This window comes from Sinocyclocheilus rhinocerous, unplaced genomic scaffold, assembly GCF_001515625.1.
Source record: "Sinocyclocheilus rhinocerous isolate Xijiao unplaced genomic scaffold, SAMN03320098_v1.1 scaffold313, whole genome shotgun sequence".
In the NCBI taxonomy this organism is placed as follows: domain Eukaryota; kingdom Metazoa; phylum Chordata; class Actinopteri; order Cypriniformes; family Cyprinidae; genus Sinocyclocheilus; species Sinocyclocheilus rhinocerous.
The window spans coordinates 25,775-37,806 of record NW_015627539.1 but is presented as its reverse complement, the minus strand read 5'-3'; the positions used below and the strand labels follow the sequence as shown (position 1 = coordinate 37,806).

The 12,032-nt window shown below is 37.8% G+C and overlaps 1 protein-coding gene across 1 annotated transcript; it reads left to right on the top strand.

The window, feature by feature from the left end:
- Positions 1–293: 293 nt before the first annotated feature.
- LOC107729820 (protrudin-like) lies at positions 294–1,132 on the top strand. The gene is made up of 4 exons (XM_016540529.1): positions 294–508; positions 615–685; positions 768–954; positions 1,033–1,132. Exons 1-4 carry the CDS (start codon positions 294–296, stop codon positions 1,130–1,132), a joined length of 573 nt encoding a protein of 190 aa, XP_016396015.1.
- The last annotated feature ends 10,900 nt before the right edge of the window (positions 1,133–12,032 follow it).

Below are 12,032 nucleotides of genomic sequence, written 5' to 3'. Positions count from 1 at the left end.
TCATAACTAAGAATTTAATGTATTCTCATTGTAAAAATGGTCATCATGTGTGTTTATAAAGTACGTTTAGCATCCGTTGAATTGACTCTTAAATTCGTTCATATGTTTATATATATCAGGATGCTTTGTTATAAAAGTCTGCTGGATTTGACATTGCTTATTAACTCTGATTAAACCGTTAAAGCTTTTAAACAGACTGTCAGGCATCAGGTTTAACAGATGTGAGTCTTAATTGTCACATGTTTATAGAGATAATCACAGTCCCTCGCAGTCATGACCTCTGATTTCCCAGCATGCAGTGCACAGCCTCTTCTCCTCAGGACCCCACACAGGCGAGCGGCGACCGGGCCGAACTGACCCAGCTGCCCGCTAAAGACGCGTCCTCCATAGACAGCAGCCCCAGAGCGCTGACCTTTGACCTGCTGAACATGGTGATCTGCTTCAAGCGGATGGCCATCTTCCTGGAGCCGGTCACAGACTCGCTGAAGGTGCTGCGGTCTCTGCTCGGGTGAGAGACGTCCCGTAACAATCACTGACTGCACTGAGAGCTTCTGCCTGTACTTCAGGAGACTGTGTCATGTGGCTCTCATGAGGAGGCTGTGTTTTTGCTCTAGGTGGAGGATGCCGCTGTGCTCCCTGCTGAGCTGCGTTCTGCTCAGCATCCTCTTCCTCACTCTGAGTGAAGGTGAGAAGCGAGTAGATGCCGTGTGCATATATTCTGTACAGATGTGATGTAACTGAGTGTCTCCTGGGTTAAATGTCCTCAGGCGCGTGGCTCTCTCTGCTGCTGCTGGCCGTCTCTGCTCCGGCTGTGCTGGGGTACCTCGGCAACCGTTGCCAGGGCGCGAGCTGCGAGGTGGCGGTTCAGAAGAAGAAGCACTATGCGGTGCAGCGGCGAGACCTGCAGACGGTCCACATGAGCAAACAGGAGGCCATGCTGGAGGTCAAGGGCATGTGAGTGACGTTTGAGAAAGTTTGAGTGCTGACGGCAGCACTGATGATGATGAAGATGAAGGCTTGTGTGTGTTACAGGCTGAAACGAGTAGATGAGCTGCTGACCCAGGCGTGTGTGTGTGCAGAGTCTGTGTATAAAGTGTTGTACTGGGAGAGCCACGCCGTCTCCTCCATGTGAGTATCGACACACGTACAAATGTATCATATCTTTATATATAACAATGTTTTCTCTTTGTCCTTTTATAGGAAACTGCAGTTCAGTGTTTTCTGTTTTAAAGAAAAGCGTTTGGTTTTCGATCTTCATCCTGTTCATCATGCTTTTCCATTTAAACTCGTATAATGTTGTTTTACTGATCTTTTTTTCCCAGAGAAACTGCAGTAACTGTGTTGTCAGTTTTTGTAAATAAAACTAAATAAAACATTTCAAGTTAAAGGCATTTTTTAAAAATCAATTGCTAACTGTGTTGAACCAAAACATTTAAAAATAAGTAATTTCTTTACAATTAAAAGTTATTTAGCCCATTGAATCATTCTTAATGGTGACAACAATGGAAGCACTTGGGAGAGAATCATCAGGAAACTTATTTCTTTACACAAAAGAGGAGAATGGTATAAAAGTGATACCAAATCATTGTTTTAAGCATGAAAATGTAGCATAAGTAACACAGAAATTCAAAAACAATAGACTTGTGTCAAAGCCCCTGATACAATCAGACTTTCACTTTTAGCTTTCATTTTGTGATGAGTATTTTTATTTTTTATTTATTTTTGCTAGAAAAAGAGCAGGTGAAAAACCAAGCAAGTGTTTCAGAGCTGGCAAAAGCGATGAAAAGAGTGACAATATTTAAACAATTAGTTTAAATATTATATGATATAGGCAAAAGAAGTTACTGGTAAAAAGAAAGGAATGAAAGGAAAGAAAGCAGTGCCATGGTGGACAGACAAATGCAGTGATGCTATCTGAAGGTCAGAAGGTCTTTCTCTTTTGATGATCTAATTAATTATAAGAGCACAAGCTGTTGTAATGAAAGTTATACGAGCATGTAAAAGAGATTACTGGAGAAAATTCTATGATAATATTGGTGGAAAATAGAAGTTGGTGACATACAAATACAAAAATATAACAGCATACCAATAATAATAAGTGAAGAAAAGCCAATAACAACGGATACTGATACTGAGGTGTTGCCACAAACCTTTGTTAAAGTGTTTTTGCAGTAATTGCAATATTTCTGATGAAATGAGAAGATGCAGAGAACTTTTAATAAAAGAGGGGCTGCGTTCTACAATTGCCGCGTCGTGCTAAACACGCTACTGCCTAAGAATGAGATTGTACAGAATATACATGGATCAAAATTATAGTCAGGAAATTAAAATATTTGCAGATGGATGGAAAGACCTGATTCAGGACATACAGCAGCTTCAATATGCCTTCCTCATTTTAAAACTAGAATTGCTAAAAGGACAAGTAACCATTTATCAGTTTACTCAGCAGAGGTTATTCTGATGACTCTTCACTGGATGGAGAAAATTCAGTCATTTGAGAACAGTCATTTGTTCAGATCATATTCTGTTATTAGTGGTAAGTCTACATCTAGACAAGACATCTTGTATGATATTCTATAAAGCATGTTCAGAATTCACCAATATAGATTAAGTATATCATTCTTATGGTTACGGGCACATGTTGGGATAGAGGGAAATGAGGACTCTGATCAAATGGCCAAGAAAAATAAACTTATAAATAAAATCGATTCACTACAGAAGGACTTTGTTCACCCCCCGGAGCCGTGTGAGACACTTTTTATTATGAATGTATGCGCTTTATTTCACTTATTTTGGACTGATGCATGCAACAACCGCTGAGTGCAATTAAACAGCTTGAAAGATCAACGACAATTTTTAATATAACTCCGACTGGATTCGTCTGAAAGAAGAAAGTCATATACACCTAGGATGACTTGAGGGTGAGTAATTCATCGGCTAATTTTCATTTTTGGGTGAACTAACCCTTTAACCCTTGTATGGTGTTCGGGTCTGTGGGACCCGTTTTCACTTTTTATCAAATGAAAAATGATACTATTAATTATTTTTTCAAATTCAGACTCATTGGTCTTAGCTCATTTTCTGTGAAGAACATAGAACACATTTTCAATGACCACACACTGTAGACCCCCCCTACACACTTATATTACATTCAGCATGTTCGGGTCCACTGGACCCGTGGCTAATAAAAGAGTGGGAATTTTAGGTCTTCACTCTGTCCTCCTACTTTCTGGGCCTGCTATTAGTATGGGTATGTGTGTGTATGTGCGTGTGTGTGTGAGAGAGAGAGTCTGTAAGAGTGTAAGTGTGAGTTTTGTTTCTGCCCCTGCCGTTCCCGCACAAGGTTGTAGCACTTTAATTCATAAATGTGCTCTAACAAAGGGAAAGGGCAAATTTTGATCATATATACTGTTTATATTGCTTGTAATTGGGTTGAAGTAAACATCTGTTGAGTATTTTAACATATAATTTTTGATAGTGTTGAATTAAAAACCCACAACTGCACCAGACCAACGAACACTGGCTGAGTAACAAAAATATGAACACCACACCAGAGTTAATCATTCACTATTTATTTTCGGCAAACATGAATCAGGTAATTGCAATAAATGTGCTTTACCAGAGACAGTGGAACATGTGTTATTAAATTGTGTATATGCATATGAATAAGAACAAATTCAATAACAGAAGAATTCATTTTTTTATAATATTGAAAATGTAACACTTTAGAGTAGACCGTAGGAGAATGACTCCGCACAGTATAAAGTCTATTATGCAATTATAAATTATCTGAAAGCAATAGGTATAACAAATACGATGTAAATTCTCTTTGTAAAGGTTTTTGGGGTCCCCCCCGGGGTCCCCCCCCCCATAAAAAAAAAAAGTCAAAGTGAAAGTAAAATCCATCGGCCTGTATTATGAAAGCAAAAACATCTTAACACAAATATCAAAGTGTTGAGTTTCCTTCTTTTAGATTTTCTTGATGGAACCTCAAAGATATCGACATTATGAAGACCACACATCCTCAGATGCATTTCCACAGAGGTGAGTGTTAAAGATACAGTGACGAAACAACATCGTGAGCGAGATAATCGCTTATATTTTAATTTTGTGCATTTCTACCTGGTGCTGTATCCAATCCCGTCGTGTTTTTGGACAGTTGTTTTGCAAATTATAATTAATATAGTATAATTGTTATTTATACACGATTTTAATGGTTAAAGTAGACATGAATTTGCGTTCAGAAGGCCACTTCCGCCTTAGAAAGAAAGACAGACGGTGTTGTGCTGTGACAATCTTTTAAAAAACAGTAGTTCGAGTATTCAGACATTTACAGGATTTTACAACATGATTGAAATTTTCTAGGTTTATCAGCACAATATAAACTGCCTTGACAGGAAGGAATACTGACTGTAAATAATGTGGTGTGGTGTGATGATATTTGCTAGTTTAGGCTATTATTTTTTATTTTTAGTCTTGGGTTATTGATATTGATTTTACCGAGGGTGTTTGAACCTACCACAAACTTATGTATCCTCATTTCTAATATTTGGTATTTTGAGTGAAGAATTAAGTTGGTCAAATAAAGTTGGTAAAGATTTTCATGCACAAATTACACCATTCTGTGATTTCCTCGGAATGAATTATGGTAGAATCATTTTAACTAATTTAGCATAAATATTCAGTGAATGAACAATCAATCATTATCACAGTCAGGGGCAGACTTAGTGATTTCATTGGGGGCCCTAAGCAAATTCCAGGTCCCAGCTACAGTAACCTATGTGTTCTTTTACTTTTGTAACCCTTGTTTGCTTAAAGTTTCTTTACCCCTTCACATTACAGTAGTCAACCTGATGTTGTTCTAAAGCTGTATTACCATGTGGGGGCAGTTGTGGCCAAATGTGGGGGCCCCCCTGGGGCCCTAAGCAACAGCTTTCCTACTTATTGGTTATGTCCACCCTGATTACAGCATCTGATTTAAATTTTCCTTCATGTTTTGTTTCAGTTCAGTCCAGAAGCACAGACCAGAGTCATCTGAACCCAGCTGTGTGTCCATGAAGAGCGACTGGTCAATGGATCATCCACGTAACTTTAGTGGACACACTGGTCCTAGGTTTAGGTAAACACTGTAATAAACAATTATTGATTCTTCATAAAGCCTGTGATAAAATTAAAAGTGATTTTTTTATTGAGGATGTAGTGAAATGCCCCACAATCTCAAATTTTCAGGAACAAATGTCCTGATTTCCAGAGAATGACTTACAGTGAATCCTTCATTTAGCATAAATATTGAGTTAATTAACTCTTTCCCTGCCATTGACGAGTTATCTCGTATTTTAGAAGAAAACTTCCACGCCGAAAACGAGTTTTTACGGCTTTTCGTGTTTTCACTGTTATACACTCGGGGGCACTATTACACATCTTCTGAACGAGGACAAAACCTCCAGAACAAAACAGAACAGGACGGAGAAATGTGATTTTCTCACCTTTTTGCAAAAAATTATGCATTTTTATGAAACCTGCCTATATTCAAGTGTTGATTAAAAAAAAGAATGCTTTAAGCTAGAATAAAACGGATTTTTTTGTTTAAAAGTAGAGGCTCTGATCTTTATTTTGGTGTATTGCATATTCAAATATTCATATAGCAAAATATACTGGAGGCCATCAAATTTTAGTGAAAATCGCTGGCGGTGGCTGGCAACTTTTTTTTTTTTAAATGCTGGCGGGGAAAGAGTTAATAATCAGTCATGTTCACAGTGTCTGATTTAAATTTTCCTTCATGTTTTGTTTCAGTTCAGTCCAGAAGCACAGACCAGAGTCATCTGAACCCAGCTGTGTGTCCATGAAGAGCGACTGGTCAATGGATCATCCACGTAACTTTAGTGGACACACTGGTCCTAGGTTTAGGTAAACACTGTAATATACATTTATTGTTTCTTCATAAAGCCTGTGATACAATTAAATGGATAGTTCTTCCAAAAATAAAAATTCTGTTATTAATTATTAATCCACAAATTGTTCCAATCCCCTAAGATTTTCATTCATCCTTGGAACACAGTTCCGATATATTTTGATAGATATTTTGAATGAAATCCGAGAGCTTTCTGTCCCTCTATTTGGAGCCTAAGCAACTTTAACTTTGAAGGCCCAGAAAGGTACTGAAAACATCATGGAAATAGTCCATGTTACTCCAGTGATTCAACTGTAATTTTCTGAAGCAACGTGAATGCTTTTTGTACACCAAAAAAACTAAAATATCAACTATATTCAACATTTTCTTCACTTCTGCTTTAATCCCCAATGCTCCCCAATTTACGAGAGCTTCTTCTTCTTTGTCTTCGGTCCACGAGAGCACCACGACGCATGTGTGTTGACGTGAGAACACGACACAATACAGCCCGTACCAGAAGCGCTGTACTGATTTCAAGCAGAGGAACGCTTTATTACAGTATTATTACTGTAGTGCTCCTCTTCCTCTGCTTGCAAACAGTACAGTGCTTCTGATATGGCCGGTATTGTAAGTAGACCTGTCACGATAATTAAATAACCGTCTAATCGCGATTATTTGATCTTGCGATGAATCGCGATTATATTATTTGTTTCAGACAACCGAGATTATTGTGTTTTTTATACGGCACAAGGGGGAGTCATACACCAAAAGAAACAGAAGAGCACCAGTTTGGTTTTCATGCACTGTATAGCCTATTTCATCTGAAGCCATTCCATATCTTAATGTGAGGGACAGAATTGTATTTACATTGTTAAATTTAAGTTTACAGAAACTCATCTTCCTTCTGCTGCAGCTGTCAGTCATTCTCCGCTCAGCATTCAAACAGCATGTCACATTCAGTTATGACAGTCAGCACAGTAAAACTCTCTCTCCAAGATTATATATTCTCATTATAATACTTGATGTGTAGATAAATGTCTGGGGATTCGCATAAAATGACATCTTGCTGGAGTTCATTGCTCTCTCATTTCTCTTCTCTTTGTTTGTAACATTACTGTGTGGAGTGCAGCTGCAGCGCGCTGTGACTTATGTTGCTTCAAGCACATCATTCTGCACTCTAGATGTGCATAAGTTCTGCAACTCCATGTTGCTTCAAGTGCACCATTCTGTACTCTAGATGTGCATAAGCGCTGAGACTCCATGTTGCTTCAAGTGCACCATTCTGCACTCTAGATGTGCATAAGCGCTGAGACTCCATGTTGCTTCAAGTGCACCATTCTGCACTCTAGATGTGCATAAGCGCTGAGACTCCATGTTGCTTCAAGTGCACCATTCTGCACTCTAGATGTGCATAAGCGCTGAGACTCCATGTTGCTTCAAGATGTGCATAAGCGCTGTGACTCCATGTTGCTTCAAGTGCATCATTCTGCACTCTAGATGTGCATAAGCGCTCTGACTCCATGTTGCTTCAAGATGTGCATAAGCGCTGTGACTCCATGTTGCTTCAAGTGCATCATTCTGCACTCTAGATGTGCATAAGCGCTCTGACTCCATGTTGCTTCAAGATGTGCATAAGCGCTGTGACTCCATGTTGCTTCAAGTGCATCATTCTGCACTCTAGATGTGCATAAGCGCTCTGACTCCATGTTGCTTCAAGATGTGCATAAGCGCTGTGACTCCATGTTGCTTCAAGTGCATCATTCTGCACTCTAGATGTGCATAAGCGCTCTGACTCCATGTTGCTTCAAGATGTGCATAAGCGCTGTGACTCCATGTTGCTTCAAGTGCATCATTCTGCACTCTAGATGTGCATAAGAGCTTTGTGCCGCTCTGTTTGAAGCATTTCACATTATCAAAAATTTGCACACAGAAAGTTTATTAGAAGTCTTTCTTTTTCTCATGATTTCGATCTTATTTTCATGAATGTATTTTGTAAGAATACAAATAGTTAACAGAATAAACATGTTTAATTTGTATAATGTGCACCAAAGATTTTTTTTTCCAAGATATTGTTTTTGCTGCTAAATTACAGTCAGCTTGTTTAATTTCATAGCTTATATATTTTTATTCAAATGTAGTTTTTCTCTGTAATGAGGAAGTGAGTATTTAGTGGATTGTGTTTAACAAAGGCTTTTTAAAAAGAGTGACCATTAGTTCCACAAACACAGTATTGATATTCTGTAGTGGTTTAGAAAAAAAAGGCGCTGGTGTTGAATCGGTATTGGCCGATTCTTAGAATTTGGAATACTCTATGTAATCTTACACTGCAAAATAATTACATTATTAAATAACATCATAATTATTTACTGAACCCTTAAATAATCACAATTATATAATGAAAGCCATAAAAAAACCAGACAATTAATCATGATAATCGCCAATGCCCTAAAACAGACAATTAATTGCAATAATCGTGACTATTTTCAGACAATTAATCATCAGCCAAATTTTATAATTGTGACAGCCCTATTTGTGAGAGTTGAATATAGTTGTTATTATTTATTTTTTTTTGGTGCACAAAAAGCATTCACGTTGCTTCAGAAAATTACAGTTGAATCACTGGAGTAACATGGACTATTTCCATTATGTTTTCAGTACCTTTCTGGGCCGTTGAAGTTAAAGTTGCTTAGGCTGTCAATAGAGGGACAGAAAGCTCTCGGATTTCATTCAGAATACCTTCAACTGTGTTCGAAGGATGAACAAAAGTCTGAGGGGGTTCGAACAACTTGAGGATGAGTAATTAATGACAGAATTTTCATGAGTGAACTATCCCTTTAATAGTGATTATTTTATCATGGATGTAGTGAAATGCCCCACAATGTCCTTCATTTAGCATAAATATTAAGTTAATTAACAGTCAGGCATTATCACAGTGTCTGATTTAAATTTTCCTTCATGTTTTGTTTCAGTTCAGTCCAGAAGCACAGACCAGAGTCATCTGAACCCAGCTGTGTGTCCATGAAGAGCGACTGGTCAATGGATCATCCACGTAACTTTAGTGGACACACTGGTCATAGGTTTAGGTAAACACTGTAATAAACAATTATTGATTCTTCATAAAGCCTGTGATAAAATTAAAAGTGATTTTTTTATTGAGGATGTAGTGAAATGCCCCACAATCTCAAATTTTCAGGAACAAATGTCCTGATTTCCAGAGAATGACTTACAGTGAATCCTTCATTTAGCATAAATATTGAGTTAATTAATAATCAGTCATTATCACAGTGTCTGATTCTAACTTTCCTGCTTGTTTTGTTTCAGTTCAGTCCAGATGCAAAGACTAAAGTCATCTGAACCCAGCTGTGTGTCCATGAAGAGCGACTGGTCTTCTTCATAAAGCTTGTGATATAAATAAAAGTGATTTTTTTATTGAGGATGTAGTGAAATGCCCCACAATCCCAAATCCTTTAAATTTTCAGGAACAAATGTCCTGATTTGCAGAGAATGACTTACAGTGAATCCTTCATTTAGCATAAATATTGAGTTAATTAATAATCAGTCATTATCACAGTGTCTGATTTTAATTTTCCTTCATGTTTTGTTTCAGTTCAGTCCAGAAGCACAGACCAGAGTCATCTGAACCCAGCTGTGTGTTCATGAAGAGTGACTGGTCAATGGATCATCCACATAACTTTAGTGGACACACTGGTCCTCGGTCTAGGTAAACACTGGAATATACATTTATTGGATTGTACATGTTTATATTACATTTATGCATTTAACAAACATTTTTGCAGTGTCAGTGTCATCCTGGCACTCGTTTCTTTTTTTTTTTTTTTGTCGGTATCCTGTCACACATGTTTATGCTTTCTTTTAGTTTTGTGTTGGTTTTGATTCTGTGAGTGTTTTGTGGGTGTTGTACTTGGAGCATAGGGTCAGGATCCTGTCCTTTCTGTCTGGTCTCATTTTTCTGGTGTTGGATCATGGCTCTTATACTTCATCGTGACATATTTCCTTTTGGTTGAGCACATAGTGTCTGTTTATCATGGGCTCTTCTGTTTGTTTTTAGTCTAGTGTCTTGAGCCCACCTGCTCATTCACTCTGTCAGTTCAATTGCTCCACCTGTGCTCTTTGTTACCCTCCCTATTTATTGCACTTTAAATCGCCCTTGTGTGATTTATCTTGTACTGGTTTATTTTTCACTCTTGACAGTCATGACTTTGGTATTGCCAGCACCATGCTTTTCTGTTTGAGCTACAGGGATTTTATATAAAATAATATGTCGCTGACTTTGTCCGCACACTGAAATTTCTTTTCAATCAGACCAAAAAAGGTCTCTCAAAAATGTAGTTTTTATTATCAATATGCAAAAGTGAAAAAAGTGCAAAATATTAAAAACAGACCAAAGAGCAAACATTTCAGCCCATGCTTTCTTCAGTGCTCATGAGGCAAGAAAAGCAACAACACACTTATATAGGCACAATTGCAAATTGTTGACAGCTGATCTTAATAAATGAGGGATAATTGTCATGCCAACAATTTCCCTTTACAAAAAACATACAAGATCCATCTCTTCATTTAATCCAGTCGGGGTTAAAGCCTCTCTTTGTAACAATTTTCTATCACGGTTACCACCTCTCCTATGCAAAAGAACCCTCTCAATGCCCAGGAATTTAAAATCAGAAAAAGAGTGCTTTGCAGACTCAAAATGACGAAAAACCAGAGAAGTGTGATCTTGTCTTGATATAAAATAACATAAAATCATGTGAAAACTATAAAACATATACCAAAACATATTATACAGCTGCAATTATTGCAAATGCAATTGAGGAATACTCTCTATTTCACTCTCCTACAGATTTACAAGTCTCTCACAATCCATTACTCCCCAGCACTAGATCCCACACTGAATGTTTTTAGTTAGCTTTACTGCAAATGCTCTTGTAAAAATAGTCTTATACTGCAAAAACTTCTTTTCTCCTCTACTATCCTGTAGGCCTTTCTATCACGCTCTACACTTGAGATCTACACATATACAAAAAACTGCTAATTATATTCTAATAAAACAAATGCCAAGTTCTGTCATAAAAATCTAGATGGCGCAGATTGATGGGTCGTTAATGTAAACTGATGATATTCACAGCGTTAAACTTCTTGGCACAAGCTGATTGGTTCATGTTGCATACACAGCCAATGAGCTTGCTGCTTTACATTTAAATGGCTGGTTAGCATTCACTAGAGCATTTTGCTGTGCGCTTTCAGAGTTACTCTAAAACCCTTCACCTTCCCCAGCTCCACCTGCATAGATCTGCTACGGGTTATTATATATGCTACTTGTGTATGCTACAGTGTGTCTTAAATACTCACAGCAGCGTATCGGCGTATGCATTGGCAGTAGCAAGTTCAAGACCTCGGCCTTTATGAAAGACAAGATCTACCTATTGAAGAATTGATAGAAAAAGACATCCCAGATTGTACTTCAAATTTGAGGCCTTTTACTTAGTATTGTAATTAGTGATGCTCCGATCATAGCTGATTCAGAATTCAGATTTTCTTTTCTTTCTTTCTTTTTTTTTTTACTAGCAAATTGGCTGATTCTGATACCGATATTTACGCAAATTTATTTATTGGCTATTTGCTTTATAACAAACAAACTGGCTTTAAACAAAAATATCTAGCCATTTGAAATTAGAGGCAACCACTGCATTTTAGTCACGATCTGCACGGGCAGTTGTTTTTGATTTGATTTAGATTAATTTCAGGATTTAAAACAAAAACAGAATGGTCTGACTTGGTGTTATTTATTTATTTGCTACATAAAACATCTACACGAAACAAAAACAGCAGGTCTGAATGAGACGCACTCTCTGACAGCAGGTGGAGCCTATGAACAGGGTTGCCAGGTTTTTGCAATAAAACTAGTCCATTCGCGTTTCGAGGGGGGTTCCCCTGTAAAAATCTCATTCCTGGGGTAAAATACAAATTTTTCGGCGGGGATCTTCCAGTAAAATTCACTTTCCAGGGGCTAAATATCACGTTATTGGGGTCGCTTCAACCCGCGGACATGAACAACAACCCGCGGCAACTAGGGCTGGGTATCGAGTTCGATACTTTTTAGGCACCGACCGAATTGCCTCGATAC

Excerpts from the sequence above, each read along its gene's own strand:
- LOC107729820 (XM_016540529.1), top strand. The coding sequence starts at position 294 with ATGCAGTGCACAGCCTCTTCTCCTCAGGACCCCACACAGGCGAGCGGC. Across the intron at positions 509-614 it reads GTGCTGCGGTCTCTGCTCGG|GTGGAGGATGCCGCTGTGCT; the intron begins GTGAGAGACGTC and ends TTTTTGCTCTAG. Across the intron at positions 686-767 it reads CTTCCTCACTCTGAGTGAAG|GCGCGTGGCTCTCTCTGCTG; the intron begins GTGAGAAGCGAG and ends AAATGTCCTCAG.